At 47.1% G+C, this 27,989-nt stretch overlaps 1 protein-coding gene across 7 annotated transcripts in view; it reads right to left on the bottom strand.

Moving 5' to 3' along the window:
• INPP5B (inositol polyphosphate-5-phosphatase B) overlaps positions 1 to 27,989 on the bottom strand; it is a 93,035-nt gene that overhangs the window by 56,631 nt on the left and 8,415 nt on the right. For 2 of the 7 annotated variants that reach the window (XM_063627896.1, XM_063627899.1), the window contains exon 7: positions 19,558 to 19,722. The exons of 2 other annotated variants lie outside the window; for them this stretch is intronic. In XM_063627896.1, coding sequence (XP_063483966.1) covers positions 19,558 to 19,722 — 165 coding nt within the window. Of the gene's footprint in view, positions 1 to 19,317; positions 19,723 to 27,989 lie in introns of all 7 variants that reach the window. 3 more of the 7 variants (XM_055255245.2, XM_055255246.2, XM_063627897.1) reach the window with 3 other exon arrangements.

Here is a 27,989-nt window from a genome sequence, read left to right as displayed (position 1 = left end):
CTCCCCAGCTATCTCCACCACACTATCAATCTCACTCACTCTCTCCTAGCTGTTTCTAAACCTTCTTTAACAAATAATTGCTGGCTTTGCGTTTCTCTTTCCTCCAAAATCGCCGAGGCCTCGACTTACTCACTGCTAAAAAAAAAAAAAGGGGGACTCTGGGCCAGGCGTGGTGGCTCACGCCTGTAATCCCAGCACTTTGGGACGCTGAGGCAGGTGGATCACGAGGTCAGGAGATCGAGACCATCCTGGCTAACACGGTGAAACTCTGCCTCTATTAAAAATACAAAAACTTAGCCGGGCATGGTGGCGGGTGCCTGTAGTCCCAGCTACTCGGGAGCCTGAGGCAGGAGAATTGTGTGAACCCGGGAGGCGGAGCTTGCAGTGAGCAGAGATCGTGCCACTGCACTCCAGCCTGGGCCACAGAGCAAGACTCTGTCTCCAAAAACAAAAACAAAAACAACAAAAAACATTTTTTAAATGAAGAGTGTTGTTTTTACCTAAATCAATCTGGCCTGGTATATGACAACATAAAAAAACTCAAGGATAGAGCCCCAAAACTCGCCAACCAATCAAATAATTATGCTGAACCCCCTTGGGCACTCTCTAATTGGATATCTGGGTCCCCCTAATTCTTATTCCTTTAATACCTGTTTTTCTCCTTCTCTTATTAGGACCTTGTGTCTTCCGTTTAGTTTCCCAATTCTTACAAAACCGCATCCAGGCCATCACCAATCATTCTATATGACAAATGCTCCTTCTAACAACCCCACAATATCACCCCCTACCCCAAAATCTTTCTTCAGTTTAATCTCTCCCACTGTAGGTTCCCATGCCGCCCCTAATCCCGCTCGAAGCAGCCCTGAGAAACATCGCTCATTATCTCTCCATACCGCCCCTAAAAAATTTTCGCCACCCCAACACTTCACCACCATTTTGTTTTGTTTTTCTTATTAATGTAAGAAGACAGGAATGTCAGGCCTCTGAGCCCAAGCTAAATCATCATATCCCGTGACACTGCACATATACATCCAGATGGCCCGAAGCAACTGAAGATCCACAAAAGAACTGAAAATAGCCTTAACTGATGACATTCCACCATTGTGATTTGTTCCTGCCCTACCCTAACTGGTAGGATATATTCTACCCCCCCACTTAAGAAGGCACTTTGTAATATTCTCCCCGCCCTTGAGAATGTACTTCGTACGCCTATCCCAAACCTATAAGAACTAATGATAATCCCGCCACCCTTTGCTGACTCCTTTTTTCGGACTCAGCTCGCCTGCACCCAGGTGAAATAAACAGCCTTGTTACTCACATAAAGCCTGTTGGTGGACTCTTCACATGGAAGCACGTGACATAATCCACCCCTTGTTCAGCATGTAATCAAGAAATTTAAAAAAATTAAAACGGCAACCAGTAGCCCTCAGGGCTGCTCTGTCTATGGAATAGCCATTCTTTAGTCCTTTACTTTCTTAATAAATTTGCCTTTACTCTGTAGATTCGCTTTGAATTCTTTCTTGCTCAAGATCCAAGAACCCTCTCTTGGAGTCTGGCTCGGGACCCCTTTCCGGTAACAATTTTTGGAACAAAACCCAAACCTGAGTATTGCATGAAAAGATATTTATAAATAGCTTCAGACTTCCTCCCCAGCCCCATTTCCCATCCCCACTGGAAGCTTCTCTCTCTTACCTCCCAGTCCAGTCACACCAAACTTACCTTTTCACACACTGCCTATTCACTCCACCCCTGATCCTGGGTATATCTTTCCACATCCCAATTCCATCTTTATGTGATGAACTACAAACTCATCCTTCAAGACTCAGTTCAGGAGTTATCTTCAAAAAACTTTCTCTGGCCCTCTCCTTACATTCTCACAGAACTCAGTGCTTACCTCCATCAAGGCATGATAATGGTTCCATTATGATAATGGGATCATACCTGGGTTTAACTGTTCTTATCTGTCTTACCTCTACACCTAGACCACAGCTTCCTGGAAGCAGGGACCGATGTGCTATCTCTGTGGCCCCAGCTCACCACAATATATGGCACACACCAGGCAGTCAGTAAACACACCCTAAACAAACAGCCCCCAGGCAGATTAAGCTCAATGTGATTTTTCTGTGTACTCTCATTGACCACCTTTCATGCCGACAGTTGAAACCATTTCCCCAGGAGCAGCCTACCTAGTAAGTCAACAAGCTACAGTAACAACTGCAGCTTGATTGCGATGTGTAAAAGTGCAAGTGTTCTATTTTTCTTGCAAATTCTGTGCTTTGTACTGCATATTGTGTAGAACCAAAACTCTCACATGCCTCACTAAATAGACAGTGTTGACCCTCGAGGTGCCTTCCTCAGCCCAAGCAGCAACACAGCCTAATATAGACCCATAAGCCCTTATCTGAAGCCTCTTGGGCCAAGTGTATTTTGGAATTCAGAATGTGGGGGATTTTAGGAAGATTAACACATTACCTGTATCAAATACTACATAACAACCCCAGCAGGGTCTGAGGCAATATGCAGTTAATCAAACGCTTTCATATTTCCACAGTATAACTTATGAAGAGTAATACTTAGTGAGATAAACAAAGCCTATAAATAGTCTCATGTCAGTTCAAGCAAGTCTTACTGCCAAATTGAGCTTGGGTCAAACTTACAAGAAAAATTTGTTCCAGCCTTCAGAGCTTTCAGGACTTCAGAACTGCTGATAAGGGATTGAGGATGGTAGTTAATGAGCATGGCCTGACAATACCTATATGCATTAGAAAGGACTGGAGTATATGTCTATGTGCATAGATACCACACTTATAAATATTCACATATGCTGTTATTTGTATGGACCCACACACAGACACACAGAAAGTTCTGGAAGGGTGTACAGCAAAATGTTAACAGTAGTCGTTTCTCAGTGATTAGATTTCTTTTTCTTTTTGCTTATATGTATTTCCTATAGTTAGCTATAATAACATGTTTTTTGTGTTTTATATACATACACAGGCTTTGGAGTCAAAGACACGTTGTACTGAGAAAGTTATCTAACTTCTCTAAGCATCTGCTTCCTCATGTGAATAAGATAACAGTGTCTGCCTCATACGATTGCTGTCTTCTTTTCCCACAGTTAACTTGAGGGTATCCCTCACTGCATGACCAAGAGGTGTTCTAGAAGCCAAATAAGATCTGTTGAAGGTCCAGACCTATGAAACAAAGATAGGCAGCAAGGCCTTGATTTTAACGTCCTGTAGCCAGGAACACCACTGAATTGGTGTCTGGGTTTTTCTTTTTCTTTTTCCTTTTTTTTTTTTTGAGATGGAGTCTCGCTCTGTCGCCCAGGCTGGAGTTCAGCGGCACAATCTTGGCTCACTACAACCTCTGCCTCCCAGGTTCAAGCGATTCTTGTGCCTTAGCCTCCCAAGTAGCTGGGATTACAGGCACCCACCACCACACCCGGCTAATTTTTGAACTTGTAGTAGAGATGGGGTTTTGCCATCTTGCCCAGTCTGGTCTTGAACTCCTGACCTCAAGTGATCCGCCCACCTCGACCTCCCAAAATGCTGGGATTACAGGCATGAGCCACTGCAGTCTGGGCTTTTTCTCTTTCCTTCTTTTTTTTTTGAGGCGGAGTTTTGCTCTTGTTGCCCAGGCTAGAGTGCAATGGCACGATCTCGGCTCACCACAACCTCCGCCTCCCGGGTTCAAGCGATTCTCTTGCCTCAGCCTCCCGAGTAGCTGGGATTACAGGCATGCGCCACTACGGCCGGCTAATTTTGTATTTTTAGTAGAGTTGGGGTTTCTCCATGTTGGTCAGGCTGGTCTCGAACTCCCGACCTCAGGTGATCTGCCTGCCGCAGCCTCCCAAAGTGCTGGGATTACAGGCATGAACCACTGCATCCAGCCAGTCTGGGCTTTTTCTAAAACATGCCATCATACAAAGAAAAAATAAATAAATTCAAACCAAAATGGAAATACCCCATTTGTTTTGAGAATCATCTGAGAGGCAGCAACATTATTTCTTCATTCAATTGCTCCTTCTGTCTCCTTTTGCTCTATTTCCTCCTCGAGGCCCCCTAGTTATTTGTAGGTACTCCCCAAGCCCTAGACCAGTACTGTCCAATAGAACTTTTTTGATGATGAAAATATTCTATAACTGTGTTGTCCAACATATATTGAACGCTTAAAATATGGCTTCAGACCGGGCCCAGTGGCTCATGCCTGTAATCCTAGCACTTTGGGAGTCCGAGGCAAGCAAATCAGGCAGTCAGGAGTTTGAGACCAGCCTGGCCAACATGGTGAAACTCTGTCATATACTAAAAATATAAAAATTAGCTGGGCATGGTGGTGGGCGCTGATAATCCCAGCTACTCAGGAGGCTGAGGCAGGAGAACTGCTTAAACCCGGGAGGCAGAGGTTGCAGTGAGCCGAGATCGTGCCACTGCACTCCTGCCTGGGTGACACAGCAAGATTCCGTCTCGAGGGAAAAAAAAAATATATATATATATATATTTTTTTTGAGAAACGTCACGCTCTGTCACCCAGGCTGAAGTGCAGTAGCGTGATCTCGGCTCACTGCAACCTCTGCTTCCCAGGTTCAAGCAATTCTCTTGCCTCAGCCTCCCGAGTAGCTGGGATTACAGGCATGCGCCACCACACCTGGATAATTTTTGTATTTTCAGTAGAGACAGGGTTTCACCATGTTGGCCGGGCTGCTATCAAACTCCTGACCTCAAGCAATCTGCCTGCCTAGGCCTCCCAAAGTGCTGGGATTATAGGCATGAGCCACCGCGCCCGGCCAAAAAACTGAATTTTTAAATTTGATTTTACCTAAATTAAGTTTAGTCTGTAATCCCAGCGTTTTGGGAGTTCATGATAGGAGGATGGCTTGGGACCAGGAGTTCGAGACTAGTCTAGTCAATCAACATAGCAAGACCCCATCTCTTAAAAATAAATAAATAAATAAATAAAATAGCCATACATGGCTAGTGACTACCATATTGGACGGTGCAAATCTAGACCTTGTTCTTCCTCCTCTACAAGGAACCCACCAGCCATCCTAGTTGATTATGAATGGGGCTGTCCAGCTCTGTCTGAGCTCAGCACCTCCACTGTCCCCTGGGCATTTCTACAAGACGTTCTGTATGCAGGGGGGACCCAGGTAAAACTGTAGTCTGATTCTGGACTCTTTCCCTGAGCTCTCCTGCCTATTACCAGCACCATCATTCTTCCTATCAGCCAGGTGTACAGTCTTGCCATCAGCTCACCTCTCTCCTTGGCCCCCCCAGAGAGAGTTAGTCATCCGTTTCTTCAGTCTCACAGCTGCCTTCCTCCAGGCTACCGTCTCCTCACTTGCTACCTCAAGAGTCTCCCAACTAAGAGATCTTCCCACTTCTCCCTACCCATTTAGCCTCTGCACTTGGCCTGATTAAACTCTGATTTCATCTCTCTGCTCTAAATCTTCCTGTACAGGTTAAGACCCAAACTGGTTCAACTGGCATCTGACGCCCTTTGCAAATGGCTCTACTCTCCCTCATCAATCCATCACACAAAGACAGCCCGATCTAAAAGGATAGATTCTTCACACATGCCATCTGTACTCCTGCCTTCATATGAAGTTCCTCTTACTTTTTGGCCACCTCTCCTTCGAAGCCCAGCCTCAACTCCCACCTCCTCCTTCATGAAGCCCTCCCCAGTCACATAAGTTCTCAGTAGTCGTTTCTCTGAATGTTGAGTGTCTTCCTGTCTATATAATGTGTCTGGCACTTCAAGAAACATTAGTGTTTTGGAAAATGCCTTGGGCTTTGGAATAAAATAGAGCTGGTGATGTTACTGACTCCATCCATCACCTCATATGAAATCTCAAACAAATTACTTAATTTGCTTCCTCATTTGTAACATGGAAGTAATGCTACCTCAAAACGATAAACAAATGCAATCTACATGGGTCACGAACCTAGCACAATGCCTGGTACACAGCAGACATTCAGGAACTGTTCCTCTCCCTCTTCTCCATCACTCCTAATCTCCCACTGCTTTAATAATGATGACTACCATTTATCAAGTACCTCTCATAGTTAGGTAATATGTTCAATGCTTCATGCATTGTGTCTGATTATCAGCCTTGTTTTACAAATAAGGATATTGAGGCCTAGAGCAGACAGCAGACATGCTCGAGGACACAGAGCCAGTAAATGGTGCAGCTGACATTAAAACCCAGATCTGCTTGACTCCAAAGTCCCACAGCCTCCCATTTTGCATGCATGAGGACAACATCATCAATGAAACTATAAACTCCCAAGGGTAAGTACGATCTGAATAGAAGGTTTAAATCTGTTTCGATAACCAAGCAAAAGTATCAGCACAGTCAGTACAGGATATGTGGGAGTGTGGCTGTCACTGCTGGGTGGAGATCACGTTCTACCCTTCCTGAGCACCTATTAGACAGGTCTAGGAGGAGGTGTCCCCTCCTATCTTCTCAGTCACCAGCCTTTGCATCCCATTTCCAGCACACTGGAAGAACCTGCAAAACCATACGAGCAAAATACCTGCAAACCATGTGCTTCAGAATACCTGACAGTTCAAACTGAATGGATCAAGTGAGTAGGTTCAATGTTTGCCAGCAACATCATGCCCTGCACACACCACCAGGGGGACATTCCACGGGCTCTCTAAGTCTGAGACAGGGCCTTACATACTAGCAAAGAATTCATGGGGAAATAAACCAGTCTAGATCCAACTACCTAGAATATAAGTCAGACTTTGTTCATGATGACAATGATAGTATTATAAACATTAATAATATTAAGAGCAAATACTTGGCCAGGTGCAGTGGTTCATGCCTGTAATCCCAGCACTTTGGGAAGCCGAGGTGGGCAGATCAGCTGAGGTCAGGAGTTCAAGACCAGCTTGGCCAAAATGGCAAAACCCCGTTTCTACTAAAAATACAAAAAAATTAGCCAGGCGTGGTGGCAGCCACCTATAATCCCAGCTACTCGGGAGGCTGAGGCACAAGAATCACTTGACCCAGGAGGCAGAGGTTGCAGTGAGCCAAAATCATACAACTGCACTCCAGCCCGGGCAACAGAGCAAGACTACATCTCAAAAAAAAAAAAAAAAAGAACAAATACTTAAGGCTTTTTTTTTTTTTTTACTGTTATTATTCTCATTTTATTTTTTTTTTCCTTTTTTTTTATTATTATACTTTAGGCTTTAGGGCACATATGCACAATGTGCAGGTTTGTTACATATGTATCCATGTGCCGTGTTGGTTTGCTGCACACATTAACTCGTCATTTAGCATTAAGTATATCTCCTAATGCTGTCCCTCCCCCCTTTCCCCTACTTAAGGCTTACTACACGTCGAGCACTGTTTAAATCACTTTACATATATTTTATCCTCACAACTACTCTATCAGGTAGGTGCTGTTATTATGTCCATGTTACAGACCAGGAGATATACACAGAGAAGTTCAATAACTTGCCCAAGAGCACACAGTAGTAAATGGCACACAGCCAGGGTTCAAACCCAGGGAATCTGAGCCAAGAGTCTGTACTCTCAACCAATAAACTATATCACTGATGAGAAAACGAGGGGCTCAGAAAGCATTTCTGGCAGAGAAAGTAACTTCAGCAAAAGCACAAAGATGGGGCATTATGGTATGCTTGGAAACATGTAATAATAAGTAGGATAAATAAGTAGGGAAAAGTTTTATTTGAGAAGCACTAGGGATACAAAAGAAGAGCATGGCCGGGCGCGGTGGCTCATGCCTATAACCCCAGCACTTTGGGAGGCCGAGGCAGGCAGATCACTTGAGGTCAGGAGTTTGAGACCAACCTGGCCAACATGGAGAAACCCTGTCTCTACTAAAAATACAAATATTACCCGGGTGTGGTGGCGGGCACCTGTAATCCCAGCTATTTGGGAGGCTGAGGCAGGAGAATCACTTGGACCCAGGAGGCAGAGGTTGCAGTGAGCCGAGATCACACCATTGCACTCCAGCCTGGGCGACAGAGTGAGACTCTGTCTCAAAAAAAGAAGAAGAAGAAGAAGAGTGTAAGAGTTAGGGCTCAAGTGCAACCTGAGTTCTATTTTCGACTCCGCCAATGACCAGGTGAGTGATCACAAGCATGTTACCTACCCTCTCTAAGCCTCAATCTCCCAGCTGAAAAATAGAGATCCTCGGCTGGGCGCGGTGGCTCACGCCTGTAATCCCAGCACTTTGGGAGGCCGAGGCAGATGGATCACAAAGTCAGGAGATCAAGACCATCCTGGCTAACATGATGAAACCCCGTCTCTACTAAAAATACAAAAAATTAGCCGGGCGTGGTGGTGGGCGCCTATAGTCCCAGCTATTCAGGAGGCTGAGGCAGGAGAATGGCGTGAACATGGGAGGCGGAGTTTGCAGTGAGCCGAGATCGCGCCACTGCACTCCACGCTGGGCGACAGAGCAAGACTCCATCTCAAAAAAATAAATAAATAAAAATAATAGAGATCCGCTTATGGAATTTTTGTGACACAGTGTAAGGCCCATGGACTCAAAGTAAGTGCTTAATAAATGGTAAGTGCTACTAATAATGATAACAATAGTATTAAATTTAGGCTAAACTGTAAGACTTCAAACGCCATGTAGAGTTTGGATTTTATTCTTATGACAAAAAGGAGCTAAGTGTTTACCTAGCACATAGCACACAGGGCAGGTAACTCTTGAGTGACATTCATAACACAGGGCACCTGGCATTGAAAAGAATGGAAAAAATCCATTTTTTCCATTTCAGCTTTGCCACCATCCCAAATTATTTCGTTACTTTCTTCAAAGTTAAATAACCATGTTTAGTTTTCTTTTTTCATTTCTTTTACATTTCTCAAATATCTCATGGCTTTAAAAAGAAGTGCCATAGATTCCATCATTTAAAATGAACACAGGGCCAGGCACAGTGCCTCATGCCTGTTATCTCCACACTTTGGGAGGCTGAGGCGGGAGGATCACCTGAAGTCAGGAGTTCGAGACCAGTCTGGCCAACATGGTGAAACCCTGTCTCTACTAAAAATACAAAAATGTTAAAAATAAATAAATAAATAAAATAAAGACCAGGTGTGGTGGCTCACGCCTATAATCCTAGCACTTTGGGAAGCCAAGGCAGGTGGATCACCCGAGGTCAGGAGTTCGAGACCAGCCTGGCCAACATAGCAAAACTCCATCTCTACTAATACAAAAACTAGCCAGGCATGGTGGCGGGTGCCTGTAATCCCAGCTACTCAGGAGGCTGAGGCAGGAGAACTGCTTGAACCCAGGAGGTGGAGGCTGCAATGAGCCGAGATCATGCCACTGCACTCCAGCCTGGGCAACAGAGCAAGACTGTCTCAAAAAAATAAAAATAAATAAAAATGAGCTGGGTGTGGTGGCAGACACTTGTAGTCCTGGCTACATGGGAGGCTGAGGCAGGAGAACCACTTGAACATGGGAGGTGAAGGTTGCAGTGAGTTGAGATCATGCCACTGCACTTTAGCCTAGGTGACAGAGCTAGAATCTGTCTCAAAAAAAATAAAATAAAAATAACAAAAATAAATAAAAATTAGCCAGGCATGGTGGCACATGTCTGTAGTCCCAGCCACCTGGGAGGCTGAGGCAGGAGAACTGCTTGAAGAGGTGGATGTTGAGGTGAGTCGAGATCATGTCACTGCACTCCAGCCTGGGTGACAGAGCGAGACTCTGTCTCAAAAAATGAAATAAGCCGGGCACGGTGGCTTACGCCTGTAATCCCAGCACTTTGGGAGGCCGAGGCAGGTGGATCACGAGGTCAGGAGATCGAGACCATTCTGGCTAACATGGTAAAACCCTGTCTCTACTAAAAAAATACAAAAAATTAGTCCGGCGTGGTGGCAGGCGCCTGTAGTCCCAGCTACTTGGGAGGCTGAGGCAGGAGAATGGCGTGAACCCAGGAGGCAGGGCTTGCAGTGAGCCGAGATCGCGCCACTGCACTCCAGCCTGGGCCACAGAGCGAGACTCCGTCTCAAAAAAATAAATAAAATAAAATAAAATAAAATGAACACAGACATCTCTAAAAACACATCTCACGCCAAGCAAACCTGTAAGCTCTAGACTGAAAATCCAATTTGCATCCTGTGCAAATCCAATTTAGGCTGGCAAGGACTAAATATGATCAGTTTAGCTTTCAAGGAGGAAGACTACAGTGCAATTACTTTACGGCAACAGGTTGGTTAGTGGTGATAGGCCCCTGGAGAGATGACTTGAATTTTTCCTTCTCAGGCTTCCCTTCAGTGGGCCTTCTGTGAACTGTCTGTGGTCTGGTGATAAAGCTAAAAGAGAAGTTGGCAAGAGCAAACCAGGAAGGGGGGAGGGCAACGCGGAGACGCAGAGCATGCTCAAAGAGGAAGGGGGCAGGAGCTGTTGAGGCCACAAAGCACCTTGGGCTAGAAATTGTATAGGTCTCTACAATTCAACCAGAGACAGACATTTTTTGAGCACCTACTGACGTACAAGGCATTCGGCTGTCATTTGGGAAGGAGAGAGAATGCAAAATGCCAAAAGCAGCAAGTTCAAGCTTACAAAAATGTAGCTGAATGAGAAGTCAACAAATAGGTGAAAAAGTACAGGGCTTTATCCAGAAATAATAAGCAGTCAAGTTTGAAGTGAAAGGAAATGAAGATAAATTGTAGCAGGTAAGACCAGAGAAGCAGGCTGAGGTCAGGCAGTGCAGGACTTGGCCACTTAACTAAGGAATTTGAACTTTATTCTATAGGCAACAGGGAGTGGTACAATATCCAAGTTCACATATAAAATAGTAGAACACGATCAAAGTTATGTTCTAAGGAGATCCCTAAGGGAGAGGGAAACTTGAGGTCGGGAAGACTTACAAGAAGACTGCTGCAACAGTTCAGCTAAGAGGATACCAACATGAATTAGGGGGATTTTGAAATGTGGGTAGATAGGAGAGGCACTGAAGAAAAAAAATGAACAGAATTTGCTTATTAGACATGAGAGCAGAGGGAAGAGTCAAGGATGCCCTGAGGTTGTTAGTGATTGCATTCAGAAATATGAAAATGGAGGGAGGAAAGGAGTAAGTACAGTTCTTTTTTTTTTTTTTTTTTTGAGTTGGAGTCTCGCTGTGTCGTCCAGGCTGGAGTGCAGTGGTGTTATCGCTGCTCACTGCAACCTCCGTCTCCAGGGTTCAAGTGATTCTCCTGTCTCAGCTTTCCAAGTGGCACGCGGATTACAGACGCAAGCCACCATACCTGGCTAATTTTTGTATTTTTAGTAAAGACAGGTTTTCACTATGTTGGCCAGGCTGGTCTCAAACTCCTGACCTCAGGTGATCCACCCGCCTCAGCATCCTAAAGTGCTGGGATTACAGGCGTGAGCCACAGTGCCCAGCCAATGCAGTTCTTATGAGGAAGAAATCCCCCTAGGACAGACCCTGAAGAGAGCAGCCAGGTTCTCAGTTCTCGGAGGTGAGCACTTACCATTTCTTTTTCTTTCTCTTTTTTTTTTTTTTTTGAGACAGAGTCTCGCTCTTGCCCAGGCTGGAGTGCAGTGGCGTGATCTCGGCTCACTGCAACCTCCGCCTCCGGGGTTCAAGCGATTCTCGTACCTCAGCCTCTTGACTAGCTGGGACTATAGGCATGTGTGACCCCGCCGGGCTAATTTTTGTATTTTTGGTAGAAACAGAGTTTCGCGATGTTGGCCAGGCTGATCTCAAACTCCTGGCCTCAAGTGACCCGCCTATCTCAGCCTCCCAAAGTGCTGGGATTACAGGCATGAGCCACCGCTACTGGCCAGCATTTCCCATTTCTAATTGTATTTCCCAAATGAAAGCAGGTCTAAATACTTTAGCGTTGCTTAAGTCCTATGTGACTTTCCAGGAGGCAAACATTCACTCCCATTTTAAAGACATAAGAGGAAAGCTGAGACACGCATTTAATATGGTACAAAGAGGTCAAGCGCGGTGGCTCATGCCTGTAATCCCAGTACTTTGGGAAGCAGAGGCAGGAAGATCACTTGAGGCCAGGAGTTTGAGACCAGCCTGGGCAACACAGGGACATCTCGTCTCTAAAAACAAAAAGAGGCTGGGCATGGTGGCTCACACCTGTAATGCCAGCACTTTGGGAGGCCAAGGCAGGCAAATCACTTGAGGTCAGGAATTCAAGACCAGCCTAGCCAACATGGTGAAACCCTGTCTCTACTAAAAATACAAAACTTAGTCCAGGCATGATGGCTCACGCCTATAATCCCAGCACTTTGGGAGGTGGGCGGATCACCTGAGATGAGGAGTTCAAGATCAGCCTGGCCAACATGTTGAAACCCCGTCTTTACTGAAAATACAAAAAGTAGCCAGATGTGGTAGCACATGCCTGTAATCTCAGCTACTTGGGAGGCTGAGGCAGGAGAACTGCTTGAACCCGCGAGGCGGAGGCTGCAGCGAGCAGAGATCACACCACTGCACTCCAGCCTGGGTGACAGAGTGAGACTCTGTCTCGAAAAAAATAAATAAAATTAAATTAAAAATAAATAAAAACAAAAAGAGAAAGTAATAGTGTACCAAGGAACCATGATGAAAAGAAAAAGAAAAATGTCCAGGCCTCTTGACATCCACTTTGTTTAAATTCTCATCATTGGCATTCCAAGAAAGAAAGTCTCTTCTCATTCATATTTGCTAGCTTCAGTTCATGTATGGATCACCGATAACAAAACTGTTAGAGCACAATTTATTTTATATATTTATCTATTTAAATTTAGAGATATTGCTATGTTGCCCAGGGTGGTCTGGAACTCGTCAAGCAAGACTCCTGCCTCGGCCTTCTGAGTAGCTGGGACTACAGGTGCGTACCACTGTGCCGGGCTAACAGTATATTTTAAGTAGCCAATAAAAACATGCAAGTCAGCTAGCATCTATCCTCCAACAATACAGTATCTTTCCTTTAATAAATATTGATGCCTCCCTTTTCCCGAACTGTCCCTCCCTGAGGATTTGTCTGTTCAAAGCTCCACTTCTAAGTGAGTGTTTGTGGGTCACCTCACTTGCTCTCAACAATCACTGTAGAATTCCAAAACAAACTGTTTTCGGAAGAAAAAAAGAATCTTTAGGGGGTTCTCTTGTACTAGAAACAAAAAAATGGGTTAAATGGCCCGAAGAAGGAAAACGGAGAGGGGAACAACAAAAGGAAGAAGAAAAACGAATACAGTTCTCTTTTGTTTAAGGAAACGAAGTGACCTAAAATAAGTTACTTAGGAGCCTGCAGAGCTTCCCACAACGGTGGAAAGGATAGGCAATATTTGTACTCTAAGATAAACAAAAGCAAATTTATTTTCTCCGTGCTAAAAGGATATGTTGGTCACGCAAGTTTTACCTATTAGTACTGACAAAACAAGATGAAAGAGAGAGTGAGAGAGAAAACCACCGGGGGCTATTTTGCTAACATGCTCTCTGGCTTCTACTCTGGTAAACTAGGTTACCCTTTATGTTACCCTGAGATATAAATAGCATTCATTTCCTTTCACTGGCCTGACAGACTTTAATATTTTGTTTCCTGGGTCCAGAAGAAAAAATACTTAAACACATCCCCTTTTAAATTTGAGTTACTACAAAGCTGGTTTTTTTTTTTTTTTGAGACAGAGTCTCACTGTTGTCAGGCTGGCATGCAGTGGCGTGATCTCAGCTCACTGCAACCTCCGCCTCCCGGGTTCAAGTGATTCCCCTGCCTCAGCCTCTCGAGTAGCTGGGATACAGGCGCACGCCACCACGCCCAGCTAATTTTTTGTATTTTAGTAGAGATGGGGTTTCACCACATTGGCCAGGATGGTCTTGAACTCCTGACCTTGTGATCCGCCCACCTCAGCTTCTGAAAGTGCTGGGATTACAGGCATGAGCCACCACGCCTGGCGAAGCTGGCTCATTTCTAATCAACTTTGGATTAAAAAAAAAAACAAAATGTATTTACCATTACTGCTTTGTTAAAATAGCCCAGAATGGCCCCTGTGGGACTCCTGAGTAGCCATTTCCTTTTTAGTGCATAGTTAAAAATCCTCCAGAAGACAGCTCCAGGTCTTTGCGTGTGCCCAGGATGCAGTGCAGGTGAACATTTTACAGACTGACTTGGATAAGTACTGGGACTTTTGCAGGATCCTCAGTGGGGTTTTCTGAATAAAAGCAACTTCAGTTGCTAGATGGAAATAATGAGGTATTTCTCCCAAATCAGACTTCACTCTTTTTAAGGAAAGAAAAAGCTGCACAAGGAAGTTAACAGCATCCCTGGTCATCTAGTGGTTAGGAAGAAAAAAAAAGAAAAGAAAAAGATATTAACAACAGTTAGGCCAGGCGCGGTGGCTCACGTCTGTAATCTCAGCACTTTGGGAGGCCAAGGTGGGCAGATCACGAGGTCAGGAGATGGAGACCATCCTGGCCAACATGGTGAAACACCGTCTCTACTAAAAATACAAAAATTAGCTGGGTGTGGTGGTGTGTGGGTGCGTGCACGTAGTCCCAGCTATTTGGGAGGCTCAGGCAGGAGAATTGCTTGAACTCGGGAGGTGGAGGTTGCAGTGAGCCAAGATCGTGCCACTGCACTCCTAGCCTGGTAACACAGCAAGACTCCGTCTCAAAAAAAAAAAAGAGCAGTTAAATAAGTGCAGGAGCAGAAAGACTCCTACCAATCTACCGATTCAACTACCAATCTAATGTCAGTGCAAGTTGGGCTTGGCGACTTGCAGTTGAAGAGGCCAAGAGAATCACATGAACAAGCTGCCACTCAACCAAGAGCATTACCTGACTTCAACACCACAACTTAGCTCCTAGACACTGGTCTGAACCTGAAGACATGGATTCCAGTCTGAAACTAGCTTCATTTCATTTTTCTTTTTCTTTTTTTTTTTTTTTTTTGAGACGGAGTCTCGCTCTGTCACCCAGGCTGGAGTCCAGGGGCGCGATCTCAGCTCACTGCAAGCTCCGCCTCCCGAGTTCGCGCCATTCTCTTGCCTCAGCCTTCCGAGTAGCTGGGACTACAGGTGCCCACCACCATGCCCAGCTAATTTTTTTGTATTTTTAGTAGAGACGGGGTTTCACCATGTTAGGCAGGATGGTCTCGATCTCCTGACCTCGTGATCCGCCCGCCTTGGCCTCCCAAAGTGTTGGGATTACCGGCGTGAGCCACCACGCCCAGCCTCATTTTTCTACTATAATCTCTACCAAGCTCAACCTGACACTCCTGAATTCAGCAGAGACAAAGAAAAGAAAGGACATTTTGAAAGCATCATCAAAGATCATTCCTATCTCTATTAATGCAAAGGCAAGGAATGAAGACCAGATTCACCTGTCCCCCAAAATGCCTGGGCCTCGAAGTTGCTCTATGCCCTTGTCTCACACTACAAGGAACACTGTCCTGCTGGGCCAACCCTATACTCTCTTACCTCTATCTATGTATTATCAGACCCCTCTCAGTCAGACTGCCAGCTCCTGAGGGGTGCCTTTGTTTCTCCTGCCGTGCATCAAAAACAGCTTTTTTTTTGGGAGGGGGGGCGGGGAGGACAGAGTCTTGCTCTTGTCGCCCAGACTGGAGTGCAATGGCACGATCTCGGCTCACTGCAATCTCCACCTCCCAGGTTCAAGTGATTCTCCTGCCTCAGCCTCCCAAGCAGCAGGGATTACAGGTGCCCGCCACCATGCTCAGCTAAGTTCTGTTTTTTTGGGTTTTTTTTTTTGGTTTTTTTTTTTTTTTGAGATGGAGTCTTGCCCAGGCTGGAGTGCAGTGGCGCGATCTCGGCTAACTGCAACCTCTGCCTCCTGGGTTGGAGCGGTTCTCCTGCCTCAGCCTCCCGAGTAGCTGGGACTATAGGCACACACTACCATGCCCGGCTAATTTTTTTTGTATTTTTCGTAGAGATGGGGTTTCACCGTGTTAGCCAGGATGGTCTTGATCTCCTGACCTTGTGATCCACCTGCCTCACCCTCCCAAAGTGCTGGGATTACAGGCATAAGCCACTGCGCCTGGCCTAATTTTTATATTTTTAGTAGAGACGGGATTTCGTCACGTTGCCCAGCCTGGTCTTGAATTCCTGATCTCGTGATCCGCCCACCTAGGCCTCCCAAAGTGCTGGGATTACAGGCATGAGCCACCGCACCCGGCCAAAAACAGCATTTTTAAGCAACCGTTTGCTTTGGTTTCTCTAGGCTATCAAGTAGTGGGTATTTTGATCATCTGCATATGGGAAAAAACAAATCTACCACTCTGTTTCCCTTGGGGCCTGTATCGACATTCAGAGGCAGCCCAAAGGGTTCTTCCTACCTGTTACAGAAGATGTAACTCTCTTCTGAGGACATAACAACTCTGGAAACAGAGACGACCCAAATAGAACTGGGGAGCTTGATACCATTTCTTACCAATTTTAGCAGGAGCAACTTAGCAATTAATAGTGTCACCCAGTCAGTTACTGTAGGTATTGTGATAAGACAAAAAACTTTTTTTTCTTTCTTATTTTTTTTTTTTGAGATGGAGTCTCGCTCTGTCTCCCAGGCTGGAGTGCAGTGGCATGATCTCAGCTCACTGCAATCTCTGCCTCCTGGGTTCAAGCGGTTCTCCTACCTCAGCCTCCCAAATACCTAGGATTATAGCCATGCGCCACTACACCCATCTAATTTTTGTATTTTTAGTAGAGACAGGGTTTTGCCATGTTGGCCAGGCTGGTCTCGAACTCTGACCTCGTGATCTGCCCGCCTCGGCCTTCCAAAGTGCTGGGATTAAAGGCGTGAGTCACCGTGCCCAGCCAGAAACAGCATTTTAGAGCAACCGTTTGCTTTGGGTTCTCTAGGCTATCAAAAAGTGGGTATTTTGATCATATGCATATAAGAAAAAACAATCCACTACTCTGTTTCCCTTGGGGCCTGTATCGACATCCAAAGGCAGCCCAAAGGGTTCTTCCTGTTACAGAAGATGTAACTCTCTTCTGAGGCCACAATAACTCTGGAAACAGAGATGACCCAAATAGAACTGAGGGGCTTGATACCATTTCTTACCGATTTTAGCAGGAGCAACTTAGCAATTAATAGTGTCACCCCACTTACTGTAGCTATTTTTTTTTTTTTTTGAGACGGAGTCTTGCTGTCACCCAGGCTGGAGTGCAGTGGTGCGATCTCGGCTTACTGCAAGCTCCGCCTCCCAGGTTCATGCCATTCTCCTGCCTCAGCCTCCCAAGTAGCTGGGACTACAGGTACCCGCCACCACGCCCAGCTAATTTTTTTGTATTTTTAGTAGAGACAGGGTTTCACTGTGTTAGCCAGGATGGTCTCGATCTCCTGACCTTGTGATCCGCCCGCCTTGGCCTCCCAAAGTGCTGGGATTACAGGCGTGAACCACTGCACCCAGCCCTACTGTAGGTATTTTGAGACAAATTTTTATTTTTATTTTTTTTGAGATGGAGTCTTGCTCTCCCAGGCTGGAATGCAATGGCACGATCTCGGCTCACTGCAACCTCTGCCTCCTGGGTTCAAGCGATTCTCCTACCTCAGCCTCCAGAGTACTTGGGAGTTACAGGCACCTGCCACCACGCCCGTCTAATTTTTGTATTTTTAGTAGTGATGGGGTTTCGCCATGTTGGCCAGGCTGGTCTCGAACTCCTGACCTCAGGTGATCAGCCCGCCTCAGCTTCCCACAGTGCTGGGATTACAGGCATGAGTCACCGCGCCTGGCTGACAACATTTTTAAAACTATTTATTTATTTATTTTAGAGACAGTCTCACTATGTTGCCTAGGCTGGAGTGCAGCAGCTAATTCACAGGATCAATCATAGTGCACATCACCCTCGAACTCCTGGGCTCAAGACTGCCACCTCAGCCTCTCAAGTGGCTAGGACTACAGGTACACACCACCATGCTCAGCTTTCACATTATTTTAAAATAAAATAAAACCGAAACCTTAACAATAATTCCTCTCCAGCATATGGCTAGTCTCTGTTTTTTGAAAGGAAATGAAAGATTGAGATCCCTGCACATTTCTCAGTCGGAGCAGCTAACTGGCTTCAGAGCTGGCTGGCCTGGCTTGTCATAGAAGACTAAGGGAATGAAGTGCTTGCATGGCCTGGCTGTGGTGTACTGGCTGAGAACACAGCACCCACCTCTTTCTGCTGCCATTGGCCTTGTCCTCCGCCAATTATCTGGATTCTGGCAGTCTCTTGTGAAGGGTCAAGGAGATGATGCGCTCTTAAACTCTCACCCGTCCCGGCACTATAGCCCAGAATGTCATGGAAACTCAAGTGATACTGAACTCTGAGATAAGCCCCAGGAAGATGCAAACTATCAGCACCATCAGGCGCTTCAATCGCACCTTGTGGTGGCTGCAATGGAGAAACAAGCACCGAGGAAGTCCTCTGCTCACCTCTCATTTTACAAACTCTTGTGCAACATACCACTCCTCCCTGCCCCTCATAGTTTCCAAGCCTTGTAAGAGCAAGTGGAGTGCTGGCCCACACTTTACACAGCTACTTGACAGGCTCTTCGTTGCTGGCAAATGACTGTCACAAATAGGTACAAGGGGTCATGCTAAAGCTCACACATAAATGGAGCCTCACGGACACACCCAGGGGAAAAAAGAACCAGGGGCCCTTGCAGAAAACCCTGGAGCTGGACAAAAAAAGACAGGTCTGCAGGTCCTCCCAGAGCACGGACTCACCCAAATTTCAGCCCTGAGCCTCCCATCTCCAAACGACAAGCTCCTGCTCAGCAACTGGCCTTCTGTGCTCCCCATTATCCACCAACTGCTGGGTGGGAAAAAACCTAGTCCCTTAATAACCTGTAACTTCATCTTGGCCTCTAGTCCCAGAGTAGACAGGGCTCCCTAAGACTCCAGCCCTGTACACTGCGCTATCATCACAGGGGCTGAGAACTGACAGAGCCCCAACACATACCATACCTCACCCGAAGGAAGGCTCTATCATAGGCGGTGCACCGCTCCCCCACTCGCCCCACGCGACAAACTCGGAAGGTCAGGATTGAAGAGCAAGCTCAGATGGAGAAATAGGCCCAGAGAGGGGCAGCGAGTGGCCCGAGGTCACACAGCGAGTTCGGAACGGAGCTTTACTGAAACCCCAGCCTTCGGATTCTCGAGTACCCCATTCCCACCCGCCTTACCCTGGTCACGCCCGCCTGAGAAGACCATCACGAACATCTGCCCCAGTGTCCCCGCCTCCAGAGGGCCACCAGGACTCTGGTCTTCGCCCCGAGCGTCCACTGGCCAAACCGCCGACCCTGCCCACCCGAGGGCCGGGCCCACCGCCGCCCCCGGCCCAGCTCCCCAGCCCAGCTTCCCGCCGCCCGCCGGACCTGCAGAGTTGCGCTCCCGAGAGCCGGCGACGGCAGACATTTCCCTGCCTGCTTCCTCAAGCTCCTCATCCCGCCGCCCGTCCCGCGCGCTCCGCCCCCAGACGAACCCGCCCCCGTGTGCTCTCTCCATCAATCGAAAGCCTGTCTTCTCCATCGCTCCGCCCCAAAACAGAAGGGAGCCCGCCCCCTGTGGCCGGGCCTCCTCCAATCCCCACCGCTCCTTCCGGGACGGATACCTGCCTCCGCCAATTGTCGCGTACCCTGGCCAGGTACCTGGGGCCGAATTACAACCGCGCGGCGTTGGCATCTCCAGGTCCAGCTCTGCGCACCTGTACCGAGACAGCCACAGGAATTCAGGATCCCGGGTCGCAGAATCGAAGGCTGTGCAGGAACAGATGGGGCAGACTGAGCCACGGGCTTGAAGATCCGGCTCTGCATGATTGTATTATCCCGAGAGACTCCGGCCCTGTTTCTCCCGCGCACAGAAGGGTTTTGTGCGCACTGAGGTTCAAATGCAAGAATAATTGTGAACACAAAAGTACTATTCCAAGGCAGAGACCACCGCCATTCCTTGAACCTCACGGTAACTATGTGCCAAGGTCTGTGCCTCGTATAAATATTATCTTCCTACTCCTCGTAACACACCTTTTATGAGGGAGGAAACTATTATCCCAATTTTCTTTTCTTTTTTTTTTTTTTTTTTTTTTTTTTGAGACAGTGTCTCGCTCTGTCGCCCAAGCTGGAGTGCAGTGGAGCGATCTCCGCTCACTGCAACCTCTGCCTCCCGGATTCAAGCGATTCTCCTGCCTCAGCCTCCCGAGTAGCTGGGACTACAGGCACGTGCCACCATGCCCGGCTAATTTGTATTTTTAGTAGAGACGGGGTTTCACCATATTAGCCAGGATGGTCTTGATCTCCTGACCTCATGATCCACCTGCCTCGGCCTCCCAAAGTGTTGGGATTACAGGCGTGAGCCACCACCCCTGGCCTATTATCCCAATTTTATATACAAGGCAACCAAGTTCAGAGACGTTAAGTCTGAAGTCGCAGAGTGACTAGCAAAGTGGAGGATTCAAACAGATGCCAGAGGGTTGGGGGATTTCACCACCCATTACCTCCAGCAGCAGTTGGCAGCCCACTCCAGAGAAACACGCTGTAAGTAAGCAGGTGTTTACTATGAAATATATCAAGACAAGTCCTCTGTTTCTCCCTTAACCAGACTGCCACTCTCCTTCCTAGAAATTCTTGAGTCACCTCTATCTCTGACTCAAACCCTCTGACTCAAACTATCTGACTCTGGAACAATTGCTCTTAACCCTTCTGCTATCCTGCCTGCTCTGTTTGTAGAGCTGCATGAAACTGACTGAACTGAATGGGATGTGCAAGGACATGATATATGAGAAGACTTGAGTTCCAGTCCTGACTATGGCACTGCCAGACACAGCTTTTAAGTTGTCTTCAGCATTTACATACTATTAACCCATACTTGGCCTTGTCTGATCCTCAAAAAACTCTGGATTATTGAAGAAGGCAAGTTTATAATTCCATTGTATAAATAAAAAAGCCAAGGTCTGAAAAAATAAAATATAGTAGGGCCAGGCGCATGCCTGTAATCCCAGCACTTTGGGAGGCTGAGGCGGGTAGATCACGAGATCAGGAGATTGAGACCACCCTGGCTAACATGGTGAAACCCCGTCTCTATAAAAAATACAAAAAATTAGCTGGTCATGGTGGTGTGTGCCTGTAGTCCCAGCTACTCTGGAGGCTGAGGCAGGAGAATCCCTCTAACCTGGGAGGTGAAGGTTTCAGTGAGCTGATATTGCACCACAGCACTCCAACCTGGGTGAAAGAGCAAGACTCCGTCTCAAGAAAAAAAAAAATACAAAAAGTAGCCAGGTGTGGTGGCGGGCACCTGTAATCCCAGCTACTCGGGAGGCTGAGGCAGGAGAATCACCTGAACCCGAGAGGTGGAGGTTGCAGTGAGCCAAGATTGCACCGCCACACCCCAGACTGGGTGACAGAGCTAGACTCTGTCTCAAAAAATAAATAAATAAATAAATAATAGGCCGGGCGTGGTGGCTCACACCTGTAATCCCAGCACTTTGGGAGGCTGAGGCAGGTGGATCACAAGGTCAGGAGATCGAGACCATCCTGGTTAACATGGTGAAACCCTGTCTCTACTAAAAATACAAAAAAATTGCCGGGCGCGGTGGCTCACGCCTGTAATCCCAGCACTTTGGGAGGCTGAGGCGGGTGGATCACGAGGTCAGGAGATCGAGACCATACTGGCTAACACAGTGAAACCCCCTCTCTACTAAAAATACAAGAAATTAGCCGGGCATGGTGGCGGGTGTCTGTAGTCCCAGCTACTGGCGAGGCTGAGGCAGGAGTGAACCTGGGAGACGGAGCTTGCAGTGAGCCGAGATCGTGCCACTGCACTCCAGCCTGGGCAACAGAGCGAGACTCTGCCTCAAAAAAAAAAAAATTGCAAAAAATTAGCCGGGCGTGGTGGTGGGCGCCTGTGGTCCCAGCTACTTGGGAGGCTGAGACAGGAGAATGGCATGAACCTGGGAGGCGGAGCTTGCAGTGAGCCAAGATCACGCCACTGCACTCCAGCCTGGGTGACAGAGCGAGACTCCGTCTCAAAAAAATAAATAAATAAATAAATAAATAAATAATAGATAAAATAAAATGTAGTGTTCACATTCACATTTAGGAAGTGACAGACCTGGGATCTGCACTGAAATCTCTGAACTCCAAGGGTTTGGCATCAGAAACTGGAGTTTCAAACCTGGTCCCATTACTTCAATTTTATTTTTATTTTATTTTTATTTATTTATTTATTTATTTATTTATTTTGAGACAAACTCTTGCTTCGCCCAAGCTGGAATGCAGTAACGTGATCTCTGCTTACTGCAACCTCCGCCTCCCAGGTTCAAATGATTCTCCTGCCTCAGACTCCTGAGTAGCTGGGATTACAGGCACATGGCACCACACCTGGCTAATTTTTGTATTTTTAGTAGAGGCGAGGTTTCACCTCGAACTCCTGACCTCATGATCCTCCCACCTCAACCTCTCAAAGTGCTGGGATTACAGGTGTGAGCCACCCCACCCAGCCCCTATTACTTCAATTGATGATTGATCTTGGGTAAGTTACTTGCCTCCTCTGTGTCAATTTACTAGTCTGTAAAACAGGATATCTACTTCTTAGTATTGTTCAGAAGACTAAACGGAGAAATGCAGTCGTTGTGCATTGTCTCGGTATCTAGAAAAATGTCTGGCACACAGTAGGTGCTCAATTAATGTTAGCTAATTGTGATCTCTTGTTAGCCGATGTTTCTCTAATAGTAGACTCTTAGCCAAGACACTTCCACTCTCTGGCCTTTTGTGCTGTACAACATTATCCATCAAGGACTGGGTGGAAAAAACCTAGTTCCTTTTGCCTCTAGTGCCTCTAGTGCCTCTAGTAAAATGAAAGAGTTGGGCTGGTGGATATCTAAGAGTATCAATACTGAGAGTCCCTTCTCACCCAGGTCCCTCCCTGAGGAAATCTGCATCATGACAAGTACTCAGAGAAGCTGGTTGGTACAGAGTTTCTCTGCTGGTTACCCCAGGTGTGGTGTGGACCCCAAAAGGATGACAGGTAAGGGGACTGCAAGACACACACCCAATCCTAAAAGAAAGAAGTCATCCTTGACTCCTGTCTTTCATTCTCATAGCTACCAACCTCTGTTCCTGCAGTCAACAAATATTTATTAAGTGCCTGCTATATGACAGGCAGTGTTCTTTTTTTTTTTTTTTAAGATGGAGTCTTGGCCGGGCGCAGTGGCTCACGCCTGTAATCCCAACACTTTGGGAGGCCGAGGCGGGCGGATCACGAGGTCAGGAGAAGGAGACCATCCTGGCTAACACGGTGAAACCCCATCTCTACTAAAAATACAAAAAAAATTAGCCAGGCATGGTGGCACGTGCCTGTAGTCCCAGCTACTCGGGAGGCTGAGGTGGGAGAATGGCGTGAACCCAGGAGGCAGAGGTTGCAGTGAGCTGAGATCGTGCCACTGCACTCCAGTCTGGGCGACAGAGCAAGACTCCATCTCAAAAAAAAAAAAAAAAGATGGAATCTGGCTCTGTCACCCAGGCTGGAGTGCAGTGGCACGATCTCGGCTCACTGCAACCTCTGCCTCCTGGGTTCAAGCGATTCTCCCTCCTCAGCCTCCCGAGTAGCTGGGACTACAGGCACGTGCCACCATGCCTGGCTAATTTTTTTTGTATTTTTAGTAGAGATGGGGTTTCACCATATTGGTCAGGCTGGTCTTGAACTCCTGACCTCGTGATCCGCCCGCCTTGGCCTCCCAAAGTGCTAGGATTACAGGCGTGAGCCACCGTGCAGGCTGGCACTGTTCTTATCTCTGCGGATGAAGTTGTGAACGTGACCCAAACTCACTGCCCCCATGGTGCCTTCATTCTCATCAGTTTGACCCTCTGTATCTTGCAAGTCCACCCCTCCTTCCCCCTTCCCATCACCAGGGCTCTCCCAGGTCCCAGCCTCATTTTCCATTCCTTAGCCATTCCAGTACATTCCTATCTCCCTGCTCAAGGTTCTCTTTTTCTGTACCAGTTGCCAGAGGAACTTTTCTAACTTGCAAATCTTGCCTTATCACTCTCCAGCTTAACATTCCTCAATGGTGGCCGGGCGCAGTGGCTCACGCCTATAATCCCAGCACTTTGGAAGGCCAAGGTGGGTGGATCACGGGGTCAGGAAATCCAGACCATTCTGGCTAACACGGTGAAACCCAGTCTCTATTAAAATTACAAAAAATTATCCGGGCGTGGTGGTGGGCGCCTGTAGTCCCAGCTACTCGGGAAGCTGAGGCAGGAGAATGGCATGAACCTGGGAGGTGGAGCTTGCAGTGAGCCGAGATCACGACACTGCACTCCAGCCTGGGCGACAGAGTGAGACTCCGTATCAAAAAATAAATAAATAAATAAAATTCCTTAATGGTTTCCCATAAGCTATAGGGCAAAGTCCAAGCTCTTTGTTGGGTAGCTAAGACCCTTCATGAGATGCTCTCTGCTGACCTCTCCTGGCTTAGCTCTCTCCACACCCTCCTCTTCCCCCAAGTTCAGTCCCCACCAAAGGTCCTGCCCTTCCCTCCAACTGCCAAGCCCTTTTCCTCCTTGTTGCCTGCCTGGGGAAAAACTCTTCATCCTTCTAGCCTAAGCTTAAATATCACCTCTGCCCGAGCGCGGTGGTTCACGCCTGTAATCCCCGCACTTTGGGAGGCCGAGGGGGGCGGATCACCGGATGTCAGGAGTTCAAGACCATCCTGGGCAACATGGTAAAACCCTGTCTCTACTATAAACACAAAAATTAGCCGGGCATGTTGGCAGGCGCCTGTAGTCCCAGCTACTCAGGAGGCTGAGGCAAGAGAATCGCTTGAACCTGGGAGGCGGAGGTTGTAGTGAGCCGAGATCATGCCACTGTACTCCAGCCAGGGAGTCTCAAAAAAAAATTCACCTCCTACATGAAGCCTTCCTGGGCTGTTTATAGGGGAGAGGGTACCATGAGCTAAGGAAGCAGTAGAGCAAAATACATAAGAGCTCAAGCTCTAGAGTAGAACTTTTTTTTTTTTTTGAGAGATGGATTCTCACTCTGTCACTATATGTTGGCCAGTCTGGTCTCGAACCCCTAACCTCAAGTGATTCACCCGTCTAGGCCTCCCAAAATGCTGGGATTACAGGCATGAGCCACCGTGCCTGGCCCAGAGTAGAACTATATAATCCTGCCTAATCCTGGCTTTATCATTTACCAGCTAGGTACTCAGGCAACGCTCTTATCCTCTCTGAGCCTCAGTTTCCTCATCTATGAAATGGACACATCGATAATACTTCCCTTGTAAGATCGTGGTAAAGAGTATATGAGGCCAGGCCGGGCGCGGTGGCTCACACCTGTATTCCCAGCACTTTGGGAGGACGAAGTGGGCAGATCACAAGGTCTGGAGTTCGAGACCAGCCTGAACAACATGGTGAAACCCCGTCTCTATTAAAAATACAAAAATTAGCCAGGCATGGTGGCGTGCGCCTGTAATCCTAGCTACTCAGGAGGCTGAGGCAGAACAGTCACTTGAATCCAAGAGGCAGAGGTTGCAGTGAGCCAAGATGGCGCCACTGCACTCCAGCCTGGGCAACAAAGCGAGACTCCGTCTCACAAAAAAAAAAAAAAAAAAAAAAAAAAAGTAAATGAGAGGCTGGGCAAGGTGGCTCATGCCTGTAATCCCAGCACTTTTGGAAGCTGAGATGGGCAGGTCACCTGAGGTCAGGAGTTCGAGACTAGCCTGGCCAATGTGGTGAAACCCCGTCTCTAGTAAAAATATAAAAATTGGCCAGGCACAGTGGCTCACGCCTGTAATCCCAGCACTTTGGGAGGCCAAAGTGGGCAGATCACCTGAGGTCAGAAGTTCGAGACCAGCCTGGCCAACATGGTAAAACCTGTCTCTACCAAAAAATACAAAAATTAGCCAGATGTGGTGGCATGCGCCTGTAGTCCCAGCTACTCGGGAGGCTGAGGCAGGAGAATCACTTGAACCCAGGAGGCGGAAGTTACAGTGAGCTGAGATTGTGCCACTGCACTCCAGCCTGGGCGACAGAGACAGACTTTGTCTCAAAAAATAAAATAAAATACAAATACAAATACAAAAATTAGCCAGGCATAGTGGCAGGTGCCTGTAATCCTAGCTACTTGGGAGGCTGAAGCAGGAGAATCACTTGAACCCTGGAGGCAGAGGTTGCAGTAAGCCAAGACCGTGCCATTGCACTCCAGCCCAGATGGACAACAAGAGTGAAACTTGGTCTAAAAAAAAAAAAAAAAAGCCGGACGCAGTGGCTTATGCCTGTAATCCCAGCAAGTTGGGAGGCCGAGGTGGGTGGATCACGAGGTCAGGAGTTCAAGACCAGCCTGGTCAACATGGTGAAACCTCGTCTCTACTAAAGATACAAAAAATTAGCTGGGCGTGGTGGCACTCGCCTGTACCAGCTACTCGGGAGGCTTAGGCAGGAGAATCACTTGAACCCGGGAGGTGGAGGTTGCAGTGAGCCAAGATCGCGCCATTGCACTCTAGCCTGGGCAACAAGGCAAGACTCTTGTCTCAAAAATAAATAAATAAATAAATAAACAAATAAATAAATAAATAAAGTTATCATTAAATTCAAAAAAAATTTTTTTAAAAGGAGTAAATGAGATAATGTGTGAAAAGTTCTTGGAATAGTGCCTAACACATGCCAAATCAACAATGAATGTGAGCTACGGGTCTTCTTGTAGAGGGGAAAAACATTTTCTGAGTTCCTGCTATGTGGTAGGCACTTTTACATGTGTTATCTCATTTAATTCTCACAACCCCATGAATAAGGTATTCATTACATACAGAAGCCTACAAAAACTAAAGTTCAGAGAGGTGAAGTAGCTTGCCCAAAGTTGCACAGCTAGGTACTGGCAGAGATGGGTTTCAAACTCAAGGGGCTGTATAGCTTCAAAGCCCAGGCTCTTTGGTGTTACTTCTATTATTATACCTCCTACAACTACTATTAATAATCATAAAATATATTATCCTTATTATTTTAAGATTTAGAGATAAATTTCCCCCTGCTTAATAAATTTCAAACCTCTTGGCCGGGCGCAGTGGCTTATGCCTGTAACCCCAGCACTTTGGGAGGCCAAGGTGGGTGGATCACCTTAGGCCGGGAGTTTGAGACCACCCTGACCAACGTGGTGAAACCCCGTCTCTACTAAAAATACAAAAAATTATGCTGGGCGTGGTGGCTCATGCCTGTAATCCCAGCACTTTGGGAGGCCGAGGCGGGTGGATCACCTGAGGTCAGGAGTTCAAGACCAGCCTGGCCAACATGATGAAACTGTGTCTCTACCAAAAATCCAAAAATTAGCTGGGCATGGTGGCGGGCGCCAGTAATCCCAGCTACTCGGGAGGCTGAAGCAGGAGAATCGCTTGAACCCAGGAGGTAGAGGTTGCAGTGAGCCAAGGTCGTACCACTGCACTGCAGCCTGGGCGACAAGAGTGAAACTCTGTCTCAAAAAAAAAAAAAAAATTAGCTAGGCATGGTGGTGGGCGCCTGTAATCCCAGCTATTCAGGAGGCTGAGGCAGGAGAATTGCATGAACCGGGGAGGTGGACATTGCAGTGAGCCGAGATTGCGCCACTGCACTCCAGCCTGGGCAACAAGAGCAAAACTTACTCCGTCTCAAAAAAATAAATAAAATAAATAAACCTCTAACCAGGCATTCAAGGCTCTATAATCATGTTTCTACTTCCTTTTGTTTTTTGTTTTTTTTTTTTTTTTGAGATGGAGTCTCGCTCTGTCCCTAGGCTGGAGTGCAGTGGCGCAATCTCGGCTCACTGTAAGCTCCGCCTCCTGGGTTTATGCCATTCTCCAGCCTCAGCCTCCCGAGTAGCTGGGACTACAGGCGCCCACCACCATGCCCGGCTAATTTTTTGTATTTTTAGTAGAGACGGGGTTTCACTGTGTTAGCTAGGATGGTCTCGATCTCCTGACCTCGTGATCTGCCCGCCTCGGCCTCCCAAAGTGCTGGGATTACAGGTGTGAGCCACCGCACCGGCCTGTTATTTTATTTTTTAGAGACAGGGGTCTCACTCTGTCACC

The sequence above is a fragment of the Symphalangus syndactylus genome, chromosome 12, assembly GCF_028878055.3.
Source record: "Symphalangus syndactylus isolate Jambi chromosome 12, NHGRI_mSymSyn1-v2.1_pri, whole genome shotgun sequence".
Taxonomy (NCBI): domain Eukaryota; kingdom Metazoa; phylum Chordata; class Mammalia; order Primates; family Hylobatidae; genus Symphalangus; species Symphalangus syndactylus.
Note: the sequence above shows the minus strand (reverse complement) of the source record. Positions and strands in the feature narration are given on the sequence as shown.